The 25912-nt window shown below is 48.3% G+C and overlaps 1 protein-coding gene across 3 annotated transcripts in view; it reads left to right on the forward strand.

Moving 5' to 3' along the window:
* Positions 1–25497, forward strand: part of LOC144141197 (CD180 antigen-like) — a 205286-nt gene extending 179789 nt beyond the window's left edge. For all 3 annotated transcript variants that reach the window (XM_077672760.1, XM_077672761.1, XM_077672762.1), the window contains exons 2-4: positions 5853–6001; positions 18046–18175; positions 23459–25497. In XM_077672760.1, the coding sequence (XP_077528886.1) occupies positions 5853–6001; positions 18046–18175; positions 23459–23471 (292 nt within the window). In that variant the 3' untranslated portion in view covers positions 23472–25497. The remainder of the gene's footprint in view (positions 1–5852; positions 6002–18045; positions 18176–23458) is intronic.
* The last annotated feature ends 415 nt before the right edge of the window (positions 25498–25912 follow it).

Below are 25912 nucleotides of genomic sequence, written 5' to 3' on the forward strand. Positions count from 1 at the left end.
AATGCAGAGCATTTCTTAGCCTCGCCTGTTCCTGCGTCGGAGGGTGTCAACAGTTCCGCGTCCGCAGCAGGTGCGCCTCTCCTTCCCTCCTCTCTCTCAACAGCAGCTGGCGCGCGCATGCGTCGTAGTCAGCCCGTTCGCTCCGTCGCGGTCTCGGCGTAACAGGTGCGTGATAGCAGCGCGGTGGGGCGTGGAAGGGCGCGCGCTGCTTGCGCATGCGCGCTCTCCCCCCCGTACTGCTCTCCCTCTACTGCGCGCGCTACAAATATAAAGCGGCTAGCGGTCGCTCGTGCTTCAGTCACTGCGTTGCTCCTTCCTTCCTTGGTTGACGCTCGTGCCCACGTTTACTCGTGTCTGCTACTCCAGCATCACGGAAGAAGCGATGGAAGCAACACTGCCTTCAATCAGTACTAAGGCCCCAATGCTCTGCATTTACTCGTGTTCCCCTCGCGGGAAGGCGCGGGAATTTTTAAGTGCGATGCACTTTATAAGCGACCCTGAATCCGCCGTCCGCTTTGCTCCTCCTCCTCTCCCCTAGCAACGGCGCGAGGAGCGGAGAGGAGCGTCTGTAGCAACGGCGCAGCGACGTCACACCCCACGTGACCTGCGCGCGCTCCGCCTCCCGCGCCGTGGCTGCGCGCGCCCGCGCCGGCTCCCGCACCGCTCCTCGCGCCGTGACGTCACACTCCCACGTGACCGCGCGCTGGCGCCTTTGCGTCTGCTCCCCCTCTCCTCGCGCCGTGACGTCACATGCTCTGCAGCTGGCGCGCCTCTCCCCCCGTTAGGTTTGCACTCACCCTCGGCGCGCGCCTCTCCCCTCGCCTGACAGCTCCCCCTCGCCGCTACTGCGCCTCTCAAGGCGATGGCAGAATTACTACGCCGTGTACTCTCGGCGCAAGAAATGCATTCGCACTTCCTCAGGATTCCCTTCGGGGAGGTGGGGGCAATTTTTTTTTAGACATTTAACAACGTTTCTTGAGAGACGAAGGTTCCAGGACCTGCAAAAGTTAGGCAGCACGTACTTCCGTTTGTTAAAGAAAAAAGTCTCGTTTATGCGTGTCAAGTAGCATCGAGCGCGGGGTCTCAACGGGCTAGTGACAGGCAAACGAAATTGTGCAACTTCGTAGCTATTACAAATGATAGCAATACAAACTTCGCGTTATTGTCTTCACTTGAACGATAAATCATGCTGATTAAGGTAGCTTTCTTGTTCAACTAATATATTTCGTAGCCAGTGCCGTGTGTGTCATTGTGTCCGTACTAATGAACCGAATTTTTTTTTCTTCTGACTTCATACTTGTGATGTTGGAAGTTATTCTAGATCATTAAAAAGTTTTTCAGAATCTCAAGCGAGAAATTACAGTTTTGGGCATCAAAGGGCCAAGCCGCCGCCAGGAACGCGACTAAACGATTGGTGGGGCCCGCCTCTAGTTCGGTTTGATTGTAGCACTTGAATACTATGTTTTTAGCGCTGGCCGATATTCCGTCACTGCCGCCCATAATACGCCAATTCGCGGGAAATTTGAAAATTTTTCGATAAATGTTTCTGAAAGATTTTCCGCACTGCGACCCGCATCGGCGATGTCTGCGGTCGTGCGGAAACTTTCTTTCTCGCCGTTACGAGTGTTTGCGTGTGTAGTTCCGTCCGGCTCCTCGGGGTGGCGGTTCTGTCGTCATGAGAAGTTGCGTTTCACTATATCAAATCTCATTTCACTTGTGTCGTCGTAATGGAGGAGCCGAGTGTAGTCCAGACTCTAGCTTCCCTGGTCATGTCCCTTCGCAGTGTTTATCTTTGACGGAAAGTGAAAAAAACAAAATGTAGCAATAAAGCCGAAGAGCTCAAGATAAACCAAATCCTTTGGAAAACAATTCTCAAAACGAAACTTATGAACACTCGAATGTCTGTACAATTTCTTGCGAGTCCTTGCTGGTCTCCTTAACGATTGTTTTGCATAGCCAACACCGTGCATTGTCAACAAGGCGCAATTACGGGTACCCCTAGACCATGAAGTAAATAACAGACCCCGTTCTCCTCCGCCCTATTCAACCGAAATTGTGACCACGCGAGCGACAAACACATTGTCTAGGGTAGTAAAACCTCCATTTCAGCAGCTCTCCGCCATTCACTGTTCCTGATTGATTGATTGATTGATTGATTGATTGATTGATTGATTGATTGATTGATTGATTGATTGATTGATTGATTGATTGATTGATTGATTGATTGATTGATTGATTGATCAGTCACTGTCCCATCTGCGCGCCCTGGAATGGTGCCCTCACTGACCTTCCGCTGTCACTAAAAGAACCTTGACAGAGTATAGTCGGTGCGTAAAGCCGCAGAAATAATCTCACCAAACGCGAAAAGTGACCGTAGTCGTCGGCGTCAACATGAGTAGTATAAATTTGACCGCCGTTGTAATGAGAAAATAAATAAATAAAGCATATTTTGGTTCGTGCGGGGATTCAATCCGGGTTGCCAGAGCCGCAGCTGAAAGCGCTGACTACCGCGCATACCGAGCACCCTGCCATAGCAAGGCAACAATTGGCGTGTTCCGCGCCCAGCGACAGGTGAATGTGGCGGCAAGTGCGTACAAGTGCAATCGGAGCAGAGAGTGAGGGGACGCCGCCGTGTGAATTATGGCCAGCCTGCTTGTCGGAGCAACGGCGTCAAAAGGCGGAGGAACGGAAGCAAAGATAAAAAATTGGCCGCTTATCTGCTCTTTTTGTTGCAAATGTCGACAAAATGCGATAGTCTTTGTCGACATTTGCCAAGTAAATGCCTCCCTTCGCTCCCCAGCTCACCGCTAATGATGTCCCTCTTGCATCGAACTCCTCCCAAGGTAAATACGCTAAACATTTGCTCAAGTCAATTTAAATTGACCGCGTTCCACTGCTCCAGACCGGGGGGGCCTCGATGCCAGCGCTGCCATACGGCGGAGACGCGCGTGAATCGAGGCGCCCTACATCAACGTTTATAGAACCGCATTGCCCTATTCCACGTACTTTCCAAGCAGAAAGTGGAACTTACCTATATGGAACCTTTCGTAACTGTTGCCGCTTGATTTCATAAAATGCCGCCAGAAGCTGTAGTGGCACAGGCCACTGAGTGAATCCCTACAGCAGGCGACGGAGTGGTTTTTTTTTTTTTTGCAATTGCAGTGGCTGCAGTTATTTCATTTCGCAAAAATCAAGCATCTATGATTTTTTTTTTATAAAGGAACGCTGTAAGTGTCTGTTGTGTATTAATTTTCTGTCTTATATTTGGGTATGTCTTCTTCTTGTTCAACAATGTTGACAAGTATGAACATATAAACCGGACTTAGACGTTTAGATTTGGCTGTGATATATAAGACTTCGCAGACTTCGTTTCACTTTGGCCGGGTGGCTGAATCTAGTCACAGCCAGCCAGCCAGCCGGCCAGACAGACAGACAGACAGACAGACAGACAGACAGGATGGCGTCCAAGTAGATTGAAGACGTGGCAGCTTCACGCAGCCTGGTGTAAATATTTTGTTCTGCGTTGCATCCACCGAGCCCTACGCAATTGCCGTTGGAAGACAGCTGTCGGCCCGCCGCGACGGCGCCGTCGACGAGTTGTGGTTGCCTCCTCGAGCAGGCGTCGCGATATCATGCGGCGGAGGACAATGCTATCGTCATGGTGCCAAGTGGTGTCGGCAAGCCCAAAAGGCGCCGGCCGCGTGACGTATTATTTTCGTGCAAGTAACAGGCGCGGACGAGGGTGGTTAACTCCCGTGTCTCATACGCACAAATGAAAGCCCGTAGACAAGAGCGTTTAAAGAGCAACTAATACAAAATACAACTTTGTGCAATTTCAAAGAATTATAGCCTTCGGTACTTCACTCAGCCTTATGGCTACCTCGAAAAAAGTTTTTTAACGGAAAGAAATGAAATCAACGCTCAGAAACTGTCGAAGTTGGCACTACCGTAACGTAACATTATCAGGAACGACGTACTATGAGCCAGAACTACAAAACATTTATCAGTGCGTTAACTGCACGTGAACGTTGGAGTGATACGTGGCGGTGGCTTCTTGGTGGTGGTGATGATTCTTGGTGGTGGCTTGATCGGCGGCCGCCATTCGCACAAACAAGATTCGGTGACATCATAAAGAGATTGACGGTGTCTGGGGGAGTCGCCACTTCTTCATCTGTTTTTCTTATTATCTCGATTATTTTTCCTAAGTTAGCGATAATATTGGCATTGTTATTATCGGAACAAGGCAGTCTTTTTATTAAGCCAAAGTTGTATTTTGTCTTCGGGATTCTTTTAGAGAGCATGCCAACAACGTGACAAGTGCCTTTGGCTATGATTTTCTCGTAGGGATTTTCTAGCCATGCACTGTTCCGCGTCCTTTTTCGAACTACCGTTGTTATCAAGAGACGCCGAAAACGCATAACCAGAGCAATTCTCGAAGCTGAGCTCATAAACAGGCTAGGCCGCGCAATTGTAAGCTCCACTCACATTAATCGACCAGATTTAGGGGAATCCCCAAGGTAGAGTCAAACTCCATCGTACTCCACCATGGGGATTTCCCCTAAATCTGGTCGATTAACACCTGTACTTCACATCGAGTTGTTGATCAATTCGCTTTCACGCTACAAAAGAGAGAGAGAGAGAGAGAAAACTTTATTTTGAAGACCGCCGTGCTTCGGCGACTGTGGCTGCCCGCCCCGTGAGCGACTTCTGGAGGTGCACGCTTGAGCATCCCAGCGCTGCTTCCCACTGGTCAAGGGAGGTGATGAGAGGGAAGGAGTCGTACTTGCAGGTCCACATATGGTGACGGGGTGTGGCATGTTCTCCGCCGTGCTGGCAGAGTGTTGTGGAGTAACGTCTAGCCTCCTGGTTAGCTCAGTTGGTTGAGCGACTGTTCCGGACCAATTCGAATTTTTCTTCAACTGCGAAGTTTCTGGGAAAGCTGTCCTTTGTAGCCGTTCGGCTGCAATGAGGTGGATGTCAATTTTTTCTTCCCTCACCTCCAGTTGCACTGTCTAAGAAGGAACTGGATGTTCTGGGAGCATGCGCAGGTGATTCATCAGTTCTGGATTGCGTTTTGTCTGCCGCTGTTATATTGTTGCTCTATGTTTGGATTAAACAGTTGGTTCAGCGCTCGTTTGTGTCTATAGTCTTGCCTTTGTCTGCATCTCTACTGCGCTGTTTTTCCATTAACCATTACGGAGTGGCTGGCGACTGCTTCCAGGAAGTGTGATGAGCGGAGCCTGGTGGCGCCTTTGTCGGAAGAGCTACCAGCGGGCGTCCCTCCATGTATGTTCTAATTCTAAATAAATCAATCGAGTTTCACGCTCCGTGTTTCTTCGGAGCTGCTGACTCGGACGTCCATACGCGGCGTCATTTGTCAGAACAGTCCGATACCACAACAACCTGCCTCACCATAGGCTTCAACGACGAACTTTGCCCTCCTTCATCTCTAGTTACACAGTACTAAAGAAACAATGCTTCGTAAAATCCCGACTGGAATATCAGGAAGATCAGCATCAGCTGATCCCTCAGGAGCAGGTGGATGCACTTGCCCAGGATGTCCTGGACTGGGGACGTCCTGGCCCCCACGCAGGCGCACAGTTCCACCGCCGTCCGTTTCGCCCGGAACAACCGTTCTTTTCTCCTCAATCGAGTGTTACTCCTTATAATCGAGCGCTGATGTGTAACTGTGGTGCGGTTTCGGAGTTTGTATGCACGGGGTGTATATTAAGATTGGGTGCTTGAATACAACGTGGTAAATACGTCAACGTATGTTGTCGCGTCCTGGAATCAGTGAAGACTCTGGCATTAATAATTCCGCGAAACTGTTTCCCCCTCTCTTTCGGACGCAGTGACAACCGGCTGACGTCGCTGCCCCCGGACATGTTCGACAACATGCCCGTCCTGGCGAGCGTCACCCTCACCCACAACAAGTTCAAGACGCTGCCTCCGACGCCGTGGAGGCCCATGCTGCGGCAACTCACCCACGTCACGCTGGACGGTGAGCAACGACGCCATTCTGACGAAAACGGCTGTGAGCAGGGCTGAACTGGGCTTCCACTTTCTTGCCCTTAACTCTTCTGATCTTCTGAAGTGCACCGTCTGCCTGTAACACTAGTGCAGGGGAGGAGCCAACGAGGGCGTTCGGCTGCCCCTCCTGTTCACTCAGTAACTGCTGCGGCGCTGGGGCGCCATTCTATCTTTATGCTACAGAAACCGAACAGCTCCTTTAGCAGTTGCTCAAAGTAGAAGTGCCGCGCTCGTGCCTACCTGCAAACGGAATGTCTCATGTGGGTTTAAGCGCAGATGCGCTTACAGTATTGGGTGCACGCTCTGTAAGGTCAACCTACCATTCGGATCTGTGTCACGTGCGTGGTGACTGGTCTGTCAAGACGAATCTCTTTAAAGCGAGGATCCCTATTCACTTTGTATATTTATTTCACACATGTACGCACACGGGAGTCGTTGCGTGGAAGGCGAGGAAGCAGTTTCTGTGGCAACGCGTGGTGCGCAGAATACCCTTCCGAGGCTTTGGTCATAGAAAAAATCAGCCGGCATGCAATAGTCGATAAGGCGTCGCCCTCACAGCTGAAGGAACCTAGTTTCAGCACTGGCAGCGTCTTCTTTTTGAGGCGAAATCCTTAGGGTTCTCTTTTAAAAGACTGTACTGAAGGGCTTGCTGGTACAGTCAAGCTTCAGAAAAGTGCGCAGAAGACAGAAAGCGCATGTGTTGCGTGTTTCTTTCTCAGTACCGCTTCTGACGCCGCCTCAGACGAAAACTAGCGGACCTTTAACAAGCAATCGAGACACGCCACAGAGCTTGCTCAAGACCAATGGGGACAACTCTGTGACCAAATGAAATGGAACCTGAGTATGCGCCGAACACGGTCCTTACTAAGACACTTGCTGGCTTCCGTACAATCCAAAACGGTGCAAACAAAATCGTCTCACACAAATCATTAAGAGCGACCCGGGAACGAACCAACAGCTCCTAGAGCGAATCAAAACGCTTTACATAGCGAATGGTACCAGAGTCACTCTACCTCCTTATCAGGGAAAAGAAAACACAGACTTAGACAAAGATTAACAGAAGCGGAGGTTCGAGCAGCCCTGCTTCACCCCCGCCCGGGGTCGGCACCCGGCATGAATGGCATAACTAATAAAATGCTTCGCAGTCTAGATGACCTATCTATTTACACCCTAGCTCAACTATTATTGGACCAACGGTACCTAAATTACCCGCATCGTGGAAGCACGCAAAAATTTCTCTTATTCCAAAACCGGGCACGCCTCTTCGTCTCGCATATCTCCGTCCAATTTTCCTTACCTCGTGTATGGGCAAAGTAATGGAACATGTCGTCTATGCACGATTGGTCAAGCACGTGGCCCAGACGGACGCCCTCCCCCATACCACGATAGGCTTCCGGGCGGGACTGTCTACTCAAGATCTACGCACCTGTCTATGCACCTGCAGTTATTACATGATATTATTACGCCACCCTCAAAGTTGGACGCGGCAGCCATTCTTACACTAGACCTTACCAAGGTATTCGATAGAGTGTGGTTATACGGCCATACTAAATGGTTTGGAATCCGTAGCTCCCGGCCAACGTACATGTAACTACGTTAGAAGTTTCTTAACATCCCGTACAGCCATACTTGAAATAGGTGACATCACTTCAAACGTCATTGAATTACCTTCAATAGGCACACCCCAGGGAGCAGTCCTCTCCCCGCTGCTATTTAATCTCGCTATGCTTAATATCCCACGCAAACTGGATCAGGTCCCAAACCTGCGATATAGCCTCTACGCCGATGATATAACCCTTTGAACGTCGAGAGGCAGTGACGTTCAAATAGAAAGTACCCTGCAGAGGGGAGCCCAAATAGTCATTGATGAGGCAAGAATGGCAGGTTTGCTCCCAGCTAAGCGAGTCTCCCAGCCACCCTCAAGCATAACAATCCGCATTGGCGAAACGGATATACCGAATGTACCCAGCATAAAGATATTTGGTTTAATTATTTAGAGCAATCGTGCCAACACTCGCTTTATGGCGGAACTCACTACTCAAGTGAACCAAACAATTGGACTAATGCGGGGTGTAGCAGCCCGGAATAAAGGACTCAAAGAAGCTGAAAGAATCCGACTAATCCAAACATCTGTAATCAGCCATATTACATACTCGCTACCATAGCTTAATCCATCCCCGACCGAACGGAACAAGGTAAATTGTCTTATTCGTAAAGTCTACAAGACAGCCCTGCAAATACCCCACAACACTTCCACTTCCAGGTTGGAACTGTTGGGGGTCTACAATACAGCCGAGGAACTAATAGAGCTATCGCGATTGTCGGCATCCCCTACCTGCCAACAAATCATGCACAGACTGAATCTGCGAGCCCCGCTAACTGCCGATACCAGAGCCCCCATCCCCCATGAAATTCACGCACAACTTGTCATTCACCCTCTCCCGCGAAACATGCACCCGGTACACAATCAAAAGCGCAGGGAACAACGAGCCCGAACTCTAACCGAGAAATACCCAATAAACCCAAGCACGGTATACGTGGACGCGGCCGACTGCAGACATCACGACGCTTATGCTGTGACCGCTCTGTATGATCCCAACACTGCACCGATCAATTCCCTTACTGTACGCACCCGCAATCCGGCAACGGCAGAAGAGGCGGCTATTGCGCTGGCACTTGCTCACCGGACGACCCCTGCAATCATAATTTCAGATTCGAAAACGGCCATCAAAAACTTCGCCGAAGGCACTATTTCCTCAGGCACCCAAAATTCTCGTACAAAACCCTCCTAACACCGAAGTGGAATTGATCTGGACTCCTGCTCATGCAGGGTTGGGGTGTAATGAGGCGGTCAACCAAGCAGCTCGAGAGCTCACGACCCGAGCAGGGCCAAGCCTCGTCCCCTTATGTGGAGCCCGATCAGCCCGAGACAACTTATAAAGCTATCAAGAAATCACCGCACACTACCGCCTCTCCCGCCGAATGTATCCGCCCGAACATCGGGATCTTACTAATGCCGAAGAACGTCTGTGGCGCCTACTACAGACGAACACGCTGCCATGTCACTCCATACTGCACCATATTCACCCGAATTTATATCCGTCACCTAATTGCCCTGCGTGTGGTGCGAAGGACACAGTAGCCCATCTCTTATGGGCGTGGTCTGAAGACCCCTTTCCCTTGATCCCCTCAGACGAGCTCTGGGAGAAGGCGCTGGACAGTTCGGACTTGCAGACCCAGAAAAGTCTCACGGAAAGAGCTGCCATGGTCACCGGCAGGCTGCGGCGGTCGGTCACCGAACGCACTTAACCGGGCTTTTGAATAAAGTGTTCTCTCTCTCTCTCTCTCTCTCTCTCTCTCTCTCTCTCTCTCTCTCTCTCTCTCTCTCTCTCTCTCACACACACACACACACACACACACACACACACACACACACACACACACACACACACACACACACACACACACACACACACACACACACACACACACACACACACACACACACACACACACAGTCCCGTCTTCTGCGCTGTTTTCTGAAGATCTATTTCAAGTACGTGCGTTGTGAGGTACAGAAAAAAAAATTGGCCGCGTATCTGCCCCTTTCGTTGCAAATGTCGTCAAAAGACGATAGTCTTTATCGACTTTTGCCAAGTAAATGCCTCCCTTCGCTTTACCGCTCACCTCTCATGTTGTTACTCTTGCGTCGCGCTCCTCCCAAGGTAAAGACGCCAAAGGTTTGCTTAAATCATTTTAAATTCCCCGCGTTCCACTGCTCCAAACCGGGTGTCTCGATGCGAAGGCTGCCGTACGGCGAAGACGCGCGTTAATCGAGACGCCCTACTTCAACGTTTATAGAACCGCGTTTCCCTACTCCACGTGCGTTGCAAGCAGAACGTGGAACCTATCTAGTGGAACCTTGCGTAACTGTTGCCGGTTGATTTCTTAAAATGGCGCCAGAAGCTATAGTGGCGCGGGCGACAGCAGGCGACGGCGGAGTGAATTCTTTTTCTGCAGTTGATGAAGTATTTAATTTCGCAAAAGTCAAGCATGTTTGAATTTTTATAAAGGAACACTGCAAATATCACTTCTGTATTGATTTGTTGTCTCATATTTACGTAATGTCTTGTTCTTCTTCAACAATGTTGACAAGTATGAACATTACACCGGACCAAGACGGGTAGATTTAGCTGTGACTATATAAGACTATTGCGCAGGCATTGTTTTGCTTTGGCCGGGTGGCTGAATCGAGTCACAGACAGACAGACGGACAGACATACAGACACACAGACATACAGACAGACCAAAATTTCTGGGTTTAAGTAGCCCAAGAAAGACTATCGTCTTTAAAATTAGCAGTGGCTTAGCTCGGCTATGCCAGGATATACGTAGCGTGAGCTAAGGTTCAGCAATCCAATCCAATCCAACCCAGTCCAGTCCAGTCCAATCCCATCCAGTCCACACCGGTCCAGTCCAGTCACTGCTCCTCGCGCATGCGAGGAGCAGTGACAGCAACGGCTCTCCAGGCGCCACGCGAAACGGCTATCAAGCGACTCCGGCGCAGCGTCAGACTTGGCTACTGCGCAACGGAGTCGCACAGCTGGGCCCGCGCCGGAGCCAGCGCGTCTGCCGCGGCTATGCTGTCACTCCTCTGGAATGCGCCGACCAGCGAATGTGCAGATCCAATTCTCCACACACCCGGATTTCCAATCCAATCCAATACAATCCAATTTATACCAATCAAATCCCAATCCCATTCAATGCTCCTCGCGCTTGCGCAGCACGGCCCTTCAAGGTCCACGCGAAACTGCTAAACCTCGGCCAGTGTAGCTTACGCTGCAAAAACGGCTGTACAAAAAAAGTTTTGGTCTGGGCGAGCGTGAGGCCGTGATCGCGCGCCAGGAAAAGGAAACAGCAGTGCGAGAGGGGGTTCGGGGGAGCGCCCTAGGGCGACGCAAGCAGCCGCGCGAAAGGAGAGTACCTAGGCCCTGCCGCACGGGCAATACCAGCCGCCATGAGAGGGGGACGTACCGACGGTGGCGAGCCGGAGGCTCGTGAACGATCTTCGAAGAGCGCTGTGCAGGGAACTGGTCAATTGGTGATGGGTGCGTGCCTTAAGTTCTACAGATGTTTCGATAACAGATCAACAGAAGGTCCAACTGGGCCTTCGCCTTCACATGCTTAGAAAGTTCACCCGTAATTTTTATTATTTTCACTAGCCGAGAAGAGGCTTCATGCTGACAAGAGCGAAGTCAAGTCAGGGAGCAGTGCTTTTTCTTTAAGGAGTTCAGATTGTGCAAAGTTTGCTGGGCGCCTCGAGAGTGACTCGCATAAATAACCACCACTGATAGGTTTTTTCTAAGAAAAGACAGAGGAGTGCGGAGAAAAAAAGAATAGAAGTAAGAAGAGCCTAGCAGTGGCAGATTGGCATTCCGTTTCGGTTGCGGTGCTCGGTGCCGCAAGCTAGGAAGGCGTCCCTCCCGCATCGAAACTCAAGCTCGCGACAGCACAGCCAGGACGGCTCAGCGGAGCTAATCAGGAGCTATGATAAGATGCACACAGCGACGGCGCAAACGAGCAGTCGACTTGCACACAGGAAGATTATCTCTACGAAGGTCTCTTCTCTTGGTCATCGCGTGCAGGGCGGCCAGTGACAGCCTTGCCGTTCTTCCTGGAGGGCGGAAAAGACGTAAGCGTTAGTGGAGCGCTACGGCAGTTGTCAATGGCCTGAAAAGAAGAGCGAAGGGTACTTTTAGGTGCGAAGCACCTTAAGGTTGAGACTTGTCCGTCCGGTATCCGTGCTCACGGCACAGCACCGTGTAAATCGAAACATCTGTGAACAAAAGGCTCACAAAAGGGTAACAAGAACAAAATAAAAGGTTCACGAAAGGTTAGAGAGAGGGACGCACAGCACCGTGTACATCAGTGAACAAAGGGTTCACCAAATTTTAACAAGAACAAAATAAAATGTTAACATAAGGCTACAGAAAGTGTGTGAGAGAGAGAGATAGTGCTCCTGGAGAGCCGTGCTGCGCATGTGCGAGGAGCATTTGATTGAATTGAGTTGGATTTGGATTGGATTGGATGGGTTTGGATTGCATTAAAACAAAAGCACTACTTCCGTAGTACAGTTGCAAGTTGGGTGAGTTGGTAAGTATTCAAAACTAATCACAGCGCGACAGACGAGATATGCAGAAGAATAACCAGAGGCAGCGCTTGTCCTGTGGTTATTTTTCTGTCTTCCTCGTCTGTCGCGCTGTGATTAGTTATGAACACTATCTCCTGCTTAGTCGAACACGGCATTTGACGAATGCGTTCAGAGGAACGATGAACAGCATCGCACCGTAGACACTGGCGCCACCCCAGATATATTGCAGGATGTGATTTCCGCAGCATTTGGTGACCATGATTCCCTTGTGTAATAGCATCGTTATCGTCATCATGAAGTACTAAACACGCTGAGGTAATGTTGCACCGGAATACGAGAAAACTACGTCTGAATTCTTCCATGGTGCGGGAAATACGAAATGTACTGCCAAATTAGTGACTATACAAAGGTCGCTTCGGTGCTTTAAAGACGATGCGTTCTTTCGACATAATATCCAGCGAAGCCAGACTACACACGGCCATTTTTATTTCTCTTTCATTCAAAACGTGCCATAAACACTCGGTATAACGGAGTTGCTTCATTCGGAATCTAGTTTTATTCCAAGTGTTTTACGGTACTCATGCAGTGAATTGAGAAAACATCACCTTCCGGCTTTGAAAATATACAGCTTATAACGAAGCCAGGTTTCGGTACTGAGAAGTTTGCTATAACGTGAGTTTAGCCCAAGGGCAGGCCCATATCAGCCGAGGGCAGTTTCGCACTGTGACCTCAGACATAGAGCCTGGCCCGCGGTTCCATTTACGCCCATCTCTACCTAGTACAACGCTGTATATCCGGATTTACCCGTCGCGGTGGCTCAGTGGTTGACGCTTTGTGCTGCTCAGCCCAAGGACGCGGGTTCGATTCCCGGACGTGGTGGCCACTCTTCTTGTTAAGGAGGAAAGCGAAGTTTCGAAATTTCGGTGCACGTTACGGACCCCCAAGTGGTCACAATTAATCCGGAGCCTTCCACTACGGCGTGCCTCGTGAGCCGGGTGTAGTTTCGGCTCGTTAAACAACCCCACAACCAATCGGTACATCCTGGTATAAACCTTGCTTCTACAAGGGGCAAACAGCTGCGACTGCAGAGACAAGATTCCTGGAAAGTCGCGCAAGTTCGCAGAGATAGCTGTTGACAACTGGCCAGCAAACAAACGAAACAACCACCCGCTATCTCGGTGCGAGATAAGATCGGCCCACGACCTTGTGTCGCGGCCTTCGCTTTCCATACGGGACACAATAGCGTACCTTGATCCGGTATTTGTCTTTCGCGCTTTCTTACAAAATGCGCACTCGTTTCCGCAGAAATTCGCGCTCTTCTAAAAAAGGACAAGTATAGAGATTTTGAACAGCGTGGCATAGAAACAAAGAATGAAGCACGAAGGGCAATGACTTCCGCAAGCATTTCATGTCTGCATTGTCGTGTGCACTGCTCCAAGCGAAGGCATACATCCGTGTTTAAGCTGTGGTTTTGCAACGTGTACACAATTGAACATGAGAGAGTCTGGAGAAGTCGTAGGTGTCAACCTCGTAATAGTTGACGATGTCTCTATGGGACGATCCGCAGATAGTTGACCGATGATATGAAAAGGATGATGGTTCGTTGGTCGATGGCGCCCGACCAATGACAGTCTGCTCCAACATTTGCACTTGCTTTGAAAGTTTTATTTACAGAGCATGAAATAGTTGCTCAGAATTAGAGCGGAGCCCGCATCAAACGGAGGACAATCTCTCGCTCCACAAAACACGAAACACCTCGGTTTTATCAAAGGAACCCGGCCTACCAGGAGAGCGCAATAAATCAGGCTGAGAAGAGCCTGCTAATCAATCAAGATTTGACAGCTGATTGGCCACAAAAACGTAATTAAGCGTAGCTGTGGGCACAAAAAGTCACGTGGCCGAACACTCTAACGCAGGTTATCGAAGATGTTTCCTGTAACCCAATTTCAAATGAACAAACCAAAAATCAATTTGGCCACCTTCGCAATTTAGATGCGAAGCCTGTGGAAACAGCGGAGAGGTCGCGGGTTCGATTCCGGGCCGTGGCGGCCGCTTTTCTGATGGAGGTGAGAAGCAAAAACGCCCGTGTGTACGAGCTTTCGGCGCACGTTAAAGATCCCCAGGTGGTCAAAATTAATCCGGAGCCCTCCACTACGGTTTGCGTCGGCGCGTTAAACCCCCCAAAATCAATCAAACAGCGGAGAACACCTGCACATCAGAGCTTACGTCATCACTAGGCGCAGCCAATCGCGACGCGCGCCACCCCACCCGAACATCTGCGCCGCGACGCGCACTCCCCACACCTGCAGGTCGGCTTCTTGCCTCCTCGCCACTTCCCTTCACACTTCGGGGCCTAGCAATGCCACCTAGAGAAGGTTTCGAGGCCGGGGGGCTTGTTCAGTGACGTAGAGCTAGTGGGCTTGCTCCGGCCGCACGCGAGCGCGGTGGACAAGCAATTGCACGAGTTTTTGCCGCAGCCGCCTGCTTCCCGCTTTATGATATACTAAACAAAAAAAGGAAAAATCGCAAAATTGAGTATTTTTTTTTAGAGCAATGAAACATTGCCTCATTTATTTGTCAGTGTCTGCAGTTCCCTTTTTCTGGACTTGTTGTTTTCGTCCTGCCCTTTGTCATTGAGCACTCGGCAAAAATTCTTGAGTAGGATGTTGGTACTGCATCACATCACATGCTTTAAATCAACTTCACTTTTGTGTCCTTGTTCGCAGTCGTCGAAGTCGGAAGAGTCGTCGTCGTTCAGCAGCTCTGACGTTAGGTCAGTGACGAGCTGTCGCTGGTTGGGAACATTTAAGAACTCTGCTCGTTTAGAGAGCTCCTCAACGACAACATAGTTGTGGGTCACAGCGTTCACCGCTGCCATTTCAGGGTAAACAAGTCCTCCCCTGTCAATATCTTTACAAGGCCGTACATTGGATCGGTCGCTGAGCAGACCGATCCGTCTGCCCAAACGATGAGCAGACGGAACGAATTGTCCGTGGGTGGGGTAGGATGAGGCTTCTATGGCTACGCAGGAATCTGTATGCATGGGCCGAAACAGTAAACAGGAGGCAGCAAAACACCATGAAGTCTACTGGATAGCGCCTTCCTTCCTTTTTCACGAAGTGTAGGCTTACTTGCTCAATCAGTAGCGTCATCCCTGGCGCTTTTTCTTCTTGTTGTGATAATTTTTCCAGAATAGAAATTATCGTTTCCCGGGCATCATTGTCTGAATCTTCAGAGGAGGCGTTCAGGCCACTGTCATACTGCTCGACGCCATCAAGAAACTCTAGCACCACCCGTTTGCTGTTTGCCACCGCTGGGACAAGCAGGTTGCCGCCCAGTCGCCTGGCCGGTGTCTGTAACGTGTAGTGTAATCGTGAGGTCTGGCTTTACGACAACGGAGTACTTGATGCTGGGCGCTTCATCGTAAGTTATGTGCAGCAAAATTAGGTTCCCATTGGTTTCGATAGCATGCCAGAATTTGGAGTGCAGGCTACTGACACACACAATAAAATCCTGTACGCAATGAATCTTGTCCGCTTCCTCCTCATTGCGGGCAGTAAGAACGGACTGAGCGAGCGCTTTTTGCAAGGACGCGGCATCTAACCGTGTTCGTTTTGCCTCTGGGTCCTTTCGTCTCGTTTCTTCTTTGCTCATGTAGCTCGGGCATGACGGGAAAATCGTCGGCACTGCGTCTGGGCGCAGTCGTACTCGGGAAAGTGGCGCTGTAGCTGTGCGTCCAGTCACTTCGTCCACATGACTGCCTTCACGGAGAATGTCGTCCGGATTGAAGTGGCACTCGCGTACCTAAAACAGTATGCACACTACGTAAATACGAGTTACCTCTACTACAAATTAATGAACGCAACATGATAACGCTCACTACAAGTGAAATACGCCGCAAAGGCAAAATGTGCTTACCTTCGAGTGTTTCGATACGGATAAGTTATTCCTCGGTATGACTCGCATCCACCGCTGTCGCGCTAGCTCATCTTTGGGGAACGCAAACACGTGCACTCTTGAACCGGAATCGTAGTCCCCATTGCAGCGGGGCATACAACACTTGCCGGGCGTTTTCCCGGTGCACTTCACAGCGCAGTACACACAGCACACTGAATTTTCGCTGGAAAATTTGGCTCGAACGCGTCCCGAAATGCGGAAAGACGATCGGCGTACTCTGTCAGCCACCGACGCTAAGAGGGCCTGTCCGGACATGCCGCGGTCACACTTCCCTCCGCGACCGCTCAAGGTCAAGCGGCGGAAAGCGTCAGCCCACTACCCCCGACAAGTGGTGACGTAGACCCACCAGAAACCCTGCCTTGGGCCTAGCGTCTCCCTCCTCCCCAATTTGCTGCGCCGAGTTTTCAGCGACGCCAGGCGCGGATGGAACTCGAGCTTATTAAATAGCTCCGCTGTTCTTTTTAGAAAATTACCGCAAAAATGGCCAACTCTCAGAGATGAACATCAAACTTCGTCTCATGTGCCGTCAAAGAAATGAAAGCCGAATATTACAATTTTTTGTCCGCTCCTCCTCCCCCCCGCGCTCCCCTTACATCCTCTACGTGCACTATAGAATAGTCATTCGTTCACTGAATCGTACCGCCATTGATGCGAGAGGCCCGGATTCCCCTTTCTTAGTTTTTCTCGAGTGACCCGACCACTCCCGTCTGCTGCGGATCAGGACGCGCGCTTGCATGCTCCATGCTTATAGTAACTACCTGCGTTTAACAGGAAAGATACACATTCCGCAGGCTCCATAAAAGAAGCGGTTTTCTCCGAACATACTCAGCGGGAAAAACACATTAGTGAAAAAACTCCCGCGGCTGCATTTTGCTCCCTCTTACCCTACGTCCACCGGCTAACACGAAACAGCGCAACATTACGCTAAACAAGCTACGCGAAGGTATAAATGGAGGTGGGAGAGGAGGGGAATGAGCACGTTTATGGGGAGGGAACGTTTTGGCAATTGGGCATGGAATGGGGGCTACTCAGGGAGTGAGGGTCTGCGGTTACTTCATGACAAAAGGTCCGGGTGTGTGACCCCGACGAGGTAGGCGGCCACGTATGGGCTTCGAAACAGACTCGCAGCTCTGGACTTCTCGTGCTAGACCGCTGTCCATAGGGCGTCGACAGTATACGACGGCCCATGCGAGCGGACGGGTCACTTGTAGAAGGTGGGAATGTGTGCTGGCGTATGAATTTCAGGCAAAACCAGATGAGATGGTGGAAATCAGCTTTGGGGGCATTGAGTTTTAGCACTCCGTATGTTCCGCGTTGTATGTGGTTACCGTGTTGACCGGGACCCGTTTGGGCACTTGAGCATTCGTCGCGGTAGGGGGATTAGTTCCGCAGGCCGGCCCTCGCCATGCCCGTGCATTCATCATGGTGAGGTGCGCCTCCTCGCCCTTCCTCCTCGTCCTTCCACGCGCGCAGGCGCAGTCGGTTCCCCGTACAGTCGGAAACAACGGTAACCAACGGAACATACGGACTGCTAAAACTCTCTATTGAGGCAGTAAGCGCATCTAGGCGTCAACATAGGGGCGTACCATCTTCTGAACGCTCCTGGGACACTCGGAAGTTGCTAAGTTGCGAAATCACAGCAGGCGTGCGAGCAGTGACACAGGCGTGGCTGGTGTGTTAGCGCGTGGACACGCTCATTTTCGACGGGGGATCCAGAAATACGGCCGTTCGGAAAAGTCTTCTTATTGACCCGTTTTAATTTTTATCACCTGTGTTACGGGAGTGTTTTAGGCCGCGTGTCGTGGCAATTAAACGCCATGTTATCGCGATTATACCGTACACTGCTTTAAATGACTAACAACATCGACTCAACTAACCACCCGCCAACTGCCTCTCTTGTGTCGCAGACAACCCGATCGTGTGCAACGCAAACATCTCCTGGCTGCTCGAGTCCGACACCCGGCATAAAGTCAGCGGAGCATGTGAAGAGCCTCCGAACATGCACGGAGTACGGCTCGAAGACCTCGATGCTTCCAGGTAAATTTCGGCTTGTCCACATACAACTGCTCATTTTCCTTTTGCATGTCAATGACCTGTTGCGGTGGTGGGCCCAAGGCTGTTTCAAACCCGCGAGCTATATATAGAAAGAGAGAAATAGAACAAACTTTATTCCAAAGAAATTAAGTCCACGTCGTAACCCTATCAGCCGTGGTGTCCTATATTTAGAACATTACCCAATATTCTTCAAGCAAATTCTGAACGATGCCAAAAAAGCTAGTTTTCTGAGAAATAGTTCTGATGAATACTTCAAGAGAAACTTCTGCGAAATACTTCCCTGAGAATCTTCAAGGGTGCTTCTTCCGACAGATACAACCAATTTTTGAAGCAATTTTTGAAGCCGGGCTAGTTGAAAATGGTTCATGACTGAAACTGCGCACAAAAAAACTGCGTTTTGTGTGTTCTCTTCCCTGATCCAGTTTTTTTTTTGTGTGCGCAGTTCCTGTCATGAACCAATTTTGTTTTTGTTTTTGTTTTTTTGCTAAAGTTGAACGCTAGAGAGAGGAAGGCATTGCAGTGAAGACCAAGCTGACGCCAGGTTGACCCCCAAGGACCGAAGTCCTAGTTTGATAACATGGCTGTAAATCTAAAAATACTTGCACAACCAGCTTCATTTTTGTATCTCAGCTCAGTGCTTTCCGAAATTTTGAAAACGAGTAATTTTTTTTTCTGTAAGTTGAAATTTCCGTCGCTTGATGATCTAATTAGATACCATTACCCGATGATGCTTGATGACAATATTCTTACACCGTGCTGATGACCTAGTTTGGCGTGTCTGGTGTTGCTGCTGATACTGCAGAAGAGAGATAAAGGTGTGAGGTGCAACTATTCCCGAACATTTTTTAGCATGTCTCGGGGTGGGACGTTGGCCACGGAGCGCGCTTCTGAGGGCCGCGTGACCCCGACGTCACTTCTGACGTCACTCACAGAAATCTCCATTTTCGAAAACATCACTGCTTTCGGCGACGTAAATTCTTCCACAGATGCCGCGTCTGTACAGGGCAGGACCCTGTCGAAATCTGGCTAATAAGAGCTGGCCGATGTAGAAGTACCAACAATAGGAGTGCCTATAAGCAAGCCGCATGTGTAGACGTACGGGCTGTTTGTAGCATGGGTGAAACCTGTTCCCCAACACTCTAAAAGGTCTCCGTGGGTCGACTTTGCCGCAAAACTGCAAAATCATCGGTAAAAGCCGCCCAGTATTCATTTTCGGGGAATCACGACCCAAAGTATACGATTTTACTGAAAAACAGGATCTGTGCAAGTACATCTCCGGTCAAGTATTTTAGGCCACGCCAAAAGTTTGTGCGCCATAAAGGGTTCAAAGCAAGTGTTCAAATGTGGTAGAATAATTTTGTGGCAGTGAGAGAAAAGGGTTCTTTTGCCAGCTTTCTGTCAAGTAACCTTTCAGCCTTAGTATGTGCTGTTGGGCTAGTTGGTGCATTATGAATTACGAAAATTGCGCTGAATAGACAAACAGAGGGAAAAAGACAGACAATGAGCATTGTGCGCATTGTCTGTCTGTCTTCCTCTGTTTGTATATTCAGCGCAATTTTCGTAATTCATACCTTCAGCCTCACTCGAGAGAAAGTTTTTTGAACTAATGGTTCCCTATTGCCTGTTGGAATATAGCCAATACACATTTGAAAACAACTGCACATAACACAATTCAAAACGCCATGCACGTTTTCGGTGTTTTTCCTGCGCAGAAATTATTTTTGAGTGAAACGGTATGTTGGACCACATCATTCGCCGACTGGTTCTTTGGAGCTGTGCGGTGCAGACAACCTACAGAGACTTTTTAGATTATACGTCATGTATTGAAAGCAGTGGAGGTTTTGGGCACTTTGAGGGGAAAAAAACTTAGTTGCATAAAAGAGGTTTGCAATGTTCAGTTCTTGTTTAAGAAATGCTAACTGTTACGCTATCTGATTGTACGGTTTTCCCCAGCTAGCACGAGTAATTTACCGAGGCGGTAAGGAGCATCGCTGCGAGTTCACCAGCAAGCGCGAAAAACTCGGCAGGGACCTGTGCTCTGCGATGCATTCCACTTTGTTCTGTACAGCTTCCTCGCATTCTCAGCAAGCTCTAGCAGAATCTCGAACATTGCAACAAATTGTCAACTTCCCTCTGTGGAAGCATAACACACTAAAGATCAACGCGCACAGTTTTCTGCAAACATGCCCATGATAACTGGATAAATTCGCCACAACGTGACCTCTTTGAAACTTCGGTAACGACTTGAACGACAGAAGTAAACGATCGAAAATTATTTACCTCACCTGTGAATGGGTAAATTGTCCCGAATATGCGCTTTGGTTCACCATAAGGTAGAGCGTTAGCACAGTACACAGGTTCTGTATGTGCACATTATTTTGCCTTTTGTGTATCTGTATTACCTTGCCTTCTATAGTAACATTTATTATATGTATGTGTAGGTATGTATACGCGTGTATGCATTAAAATGCGAAATTCGAGGTACACTGTTTATTAATGGTTTCTTTTTGGTTTGTAAGTAATATCGATCTGTTAAGGCGAGATGTACATTTATAGCACTGTTTCTGTGCGTTAATATTACCTACTGTAAACTCCTTTTCCTGCCCTATTCCTTTTCCTTTCCTACCCTACATGTCAACCGTAAGGGGCAAACACCTCGCCAAGCTGCAGCTTTGCGGCTATTTGTATTTTTTCTTGCATTTATATGGATGAAAGGCTCAATTAAATTGAAGTTGATGTTGAACAGGCCGGGGCAGTGATCTGTTATATATTTTGATCTTTTCATACCCCAAAGCCCTCGGCCATTTTTGTCTACATTTATATCCGCTCCCCCCTCAATCATTTTCTATCCCCCCTATCGAATACCAACCCCAGAAGCCACTGAACCCAGAGCAGGTGCACTGTAAAATGATTTACACCCCTAAGGGGGGTTTTCACAGTTTATAACACCCTTACACCCTACCAAAACACAAGAAAACACTTTTTTAAAGGGTGTATACTGTAATTAACACTCTTAAATCCAAGCAGAACAAAAGAAAACATCCTTTTAAAGTGTGTTTTATCGTTAATTACACCATTTCGAAGTGTTTCTTTCTTTGTTTTTTGAGAGAATGTAAGGGTGTCACTTACAGACAAAAAGGATGTAAATCATTTTGCAGTAGACAATACCCCCAAAAGGAATGTTTTTCGTGTTTTTGCTGGGTCGTAAGGTTGTTAGTTATAGACAAAGATTACCCTTAATGGTGTAGACCATTTGACAGCGCGGTCTTTATTTCTTGTCGTGCCAACAAAATCGCACTTGCTGAACCGTATTGCTGTGCCAGAACTCGTCAGCGAAGTCTGCTGCAACGCATTGGGTTTAAATGTCATGCCGATAAATTAATGGCGCTCAGATGGAGACAATACTATGCCTAGATGGAGGTACTTCAATCTCAGTGTGCTATTTCCCACAAAGATTCTACGAGGACGATAAGGGCAGATAATTACTTCACCAGAAGCGAGATCACAGAACAAAAGACATGCACAATGAATCATATAATATGAAAGAAAATCGAGCTAAACATTAGGACTATCGTAGTTACAACAATGATAAGATGTCTCGCCTGATGAGGAGCTTCAGCTGGATAGAGTTCTCCTGCGTAAGAAACACATTCAAATGCAGGTACAATTCTTAGAGCCCCTTAGAACAAAGTCATTTTCTCTCAATAATGCCTGGAGTATCGATCATTTAACATAAGTTTTAAGTTATTATATTTTAAAAATGTTCATTCCGTTTCCAAAATTTTATCTGTATCAAACAACAAGCTGTGGTTCCTGAGAACCGCAGCTCTGCCACACTGTTTTGCAAATCAGGTAAAGCTGCAAAATTTATGTCTAGTGGTATTTGTGTGCGCGAATATTTTGTACGTGTCATCTTACTGAATTAGCGTACAAGGATAAAACAAGTTTGCACATAAAGTTTACGGGAAGTAAAATTAAACACCTCTGGGCGATCAAGAACATGCAAAAATAAAAAAAATAACACTGTCGGTTTTGCTTTCTTGCGCCACCCCCCAAAATGCCTTTCGCAATATCCTAAATTAAGTTTAACATTTCCTCTTAAAACGCTCCTATAAATGCTTACGCACAAGTTCCTGGACTCTACATCATGCATCAAATTCTACCGCGTTGTATGGGAATGACCCTACGATCCATGAAGCGGTCGGGAATAGGTTGCACATCTCGTGTTTTCTGGTACGCCCACCTCTGATGGTACAAGGTACCGTGTGCTGGGCTATAGTTGCATGTAGCACGATCTTCCGTTGGGTAGATGGCACGCACAAGGGTGCAGTGCTGATGTATGTTAGTGGCTTCATCCCTTGTGAGTTGTTGGTGTTCTAATTGTTGTTCGACTGTCTAGCTATGCACTTTTGGTCTCCCATCTTCGTTGCAAAGACATATTTTTTTCGCTATAACTTTATGGCCAGTAGGAACAGAAACATCCTTCACGCACCCTCAAGAAATTGAAAAATGCATCTATTTACTCAAATTAAAACCTACCCAAGACACCTCCACATATCACACACTCAGAAACAAGCGCTAGTCTCAAAAACTGGTACTTACCCCTTGCCGTCTTGCCACTTCCAACCCTAATTTCGCGACATTTGTTCAGTTTATTCAGCGTGGCAAAACCAGCTTTGGAGATGATCCGGACAATTTCCTTTTGAGCACTTCCTAAGCGCGTCGCAAAAATGGGCAAGTTATATTGCCCACTACCCTAGCTGGAACACCTCAAACCGAATATTTTCGCTAGTAAAATTAGTTTCCTCGGTCTAGTTCAATATTTCGTTGCAAGTTTTGCCCGTTGAGTATTCCAGTAACGGGCAACAATTTCAGAAGAAGAGCAACTGCTTGTGAAACCTTGTTGCAAACTTGTAAAGCACGAAGGCCGACCGAGCTCGAAGTGGTTGACTGAGTTGGGTAACCCGCATGGTTTGGCAAGATGGTTGCCCTAAGTGGTCGACCAAAGTGGTTGGCCGAGATCGAAGCGGTCCACAAGATGGTTGACCAAAATGGTTTACCGAGGTGGCTGGCCGAAGTTGTTGACTAAAGTGGTTGACAAAAATTGAAGTGGCACGTCACATTGTATTACCATGCTTTTCTTAAACAAGAGGCACAATTTCTCAATACTGCGTCACTCACTCTTTGCAAGCTGGCAACACAAGCTCACAGGTTAAAATCACAGCACTGGCATTAACGCTCGTTCCCTTGCTCTCTTTCGCGCAGGTTGCCAAGGTAACAGCGATGTCCTGGTCAAGCACTGTGCCAAAGAGCACACCGCTCGGTGCTGCACAAGGGGGCCACCATCAATTTCCGGGCTAAACAGCGTGGAGCCAGCAGTGAATGAGCCGGAGCTTGGCCCGCATATCAACACCCGCCCGTCACGACATTTCACCACCCATCATACCCCACCAGCACGCCAGAGTGTCGCGAAGAGCTTCTCGGAAGACAAGCGGCCATTGTGGACGACAAGTCGAAGCCAGCAGCGAAAGCACGCATGCGCAAGAAGCGTTTGAAGCCGTGCGACTATCCCAATGTGTGTGTGTTTTTTTTTCGCCTTGGCTGGAGCTACGCCTTGAGAAGCTGAGCTTTGGTCCAAGTTTTGGCCCCGTGATGTGTGCCGACGGCTAGAAAAGACTGCCTGACAGACTGTGCAACGCGCATGCTGGACGCTTGAACTCGGTGAACATTCCTGCGTGCTGTGCTTTTCTCTGGAAAACTGCACTGGAAAACTGCTCGAACGTATGACGCGTGTGCAGTGCTCCTGTATGCAGTGCTGGTGCGCCTCTACCTTACAGTAGCGTTGGCGAACCCTTGGTCACGCCCCCTACAATGTTCTTTTTATGCGCGCAACCCATAAATTTGTCGAGAACGCCTAGCGTTGCTTAGGTCTTCGGGCTTGACTATTCCATCCCAAGATTTTTCATCTCTTTATTTCTTCGTTTGCAAAGCAAATGAGCTTTGATAATATAAGCAAGGTGTTCGAGGCACTACTCGGGTGAACATCTTATGAATCTGAATGAAAGGTAAAAAAGAATGTCCACTACTTATGTCTCGTGGAAACTTTAGACAAAAGTGCATATGGTGCATGACTGGTGTACACGGAGGAGGTTATATTTCTCCGGAGCTTGTTTTTTGGAGAAACTTCTGCAACTCGTTTGGTGCAGCATTTTGCCGCGCTGCAGAATAAAATGCTGTTCAGTCCAGGATATACCCGCCGTCGGAAACAGTTAGCGCCATTGAAACATGCAACAGCGTTAATTTTCCGGCTGTCAGCGGTAATGAAAGCTAGCAAAAAGATCTGAAAGCGTTCATCGGGTGCTGTCAAAAGACGCAGAAGGCTTCGGCCCGTGGCAATTCTCACAAAAGTTCCGCCGGCCCCACCTCAAAGGCGTTTGAATGGACACCAAATGATGTACACCCCACCCATATGCGGACACTCGGCTGTACATAGAGCACTGTCGGATAACCCGATACGTTTTCGTTGCTATTTTTTTACAAATATTTAATTCATATAGCTTTGTTTAAAAAGGTTTTTAATAGCTCACTTCTTTTTGTGTGTTGTCTGTCCGTGCTATGACTCCGAGATCTGAGGAGAATGAATGACATGTGCGTCGTTTAAATCAAGGTTCGCATGGGTGTCTGCAGCATATATTTCCGGCCGAAATCAGAGGAATTGCAAGTATGCTTCATTCCAAAATAAAAAAAAACAACTTATGGCACAGCCTGATTTTCTTCCACCTTATTCTAAACGACAAAGATTTGCGTGAGCAGTCTTCAACTAAGGCTCCGTTTACAAATTTTAGAGCTCAAATGGTTTGAGGCACACATAAAAGGTACAACTGCCGGTTGAGTTAAGCATACACCATTACCGTTTTTCTCTAGTCGCAATTAAAGGTAACTGTGAACAAGCCGTGAGTTCTTAAGGAAGGGAGCTTTGGATATCTAGTTCTCCTCTCGAGCACATCCTTAGTTGGATTAGGATGTCGTAGGGTTTTGATAGCTCAATTAGACAGCGTGCGTGTCGACATGGCATTAGTGTTAGAAGAATGAGGCATTCATTAGGCGACAAGGTTTGCAGAAATTTGTAAAGTCATGGACAGAATCCTTCATGGCATTATATTGTAAATCGTACTTGCTTGGGGCTGCACTGAACGTACGTCAGCTGAGCTGGCTACACTTCTGAGCATGCAGTAAGTTTACATGCAACAGTCTTCTGGTCATGTATATACATAGCACTAATAAATAATTTTATGCTGAAACAATGTTCTCCTTCTCGAAGTGTAAAACGTAAGGTGAACATAACCTTATTACATGGTCGATTGAAAATCTGTTCTTCCAATTTACGTTCCAGGAACTCAGCACCCTGACAACATAACCCACAAAGTTGGCGGGTAATCCAAAACTAGAGAAAAAAAGTGCTACTTGAACGTCATTAGCTTTTCAGTATCACGGCAGCACACCACAATCAACAGAAGTGCAGCAGACGAGTGAGGGAAGTGCATGTTCACGCTAAAAATGAGTGCACTCGGGGCAAACTCAGCGGTAAAATAAACTTATATGAAAAATAAAACAGCGCAAAACACCAAAGACCTCACTTAAACTGCAAGTTTTGTCTTCGTATCTGCAGCACTTTTACCATTGCGAGCAGGAAGATATAGTAAGCATGACAGTAAGACA

Source organism: Haemaphysalis longicornis, unplaced genomic scaffold, assembly GCF_048455015.1.
Source record: "Haemaphysalis longicornis isolate Haplotype H1 unplaced genomic scaffold, Haemaphysalis longicornis Haplotype H1 scaffold_6, whole genome shotgun sequence".
NCBI lineage: Eukaryota > Metazoa > Arthropoda > Arachnida > Ixodida > Ixodidae > Haemaphysalis > Haemaphysalis longicornis.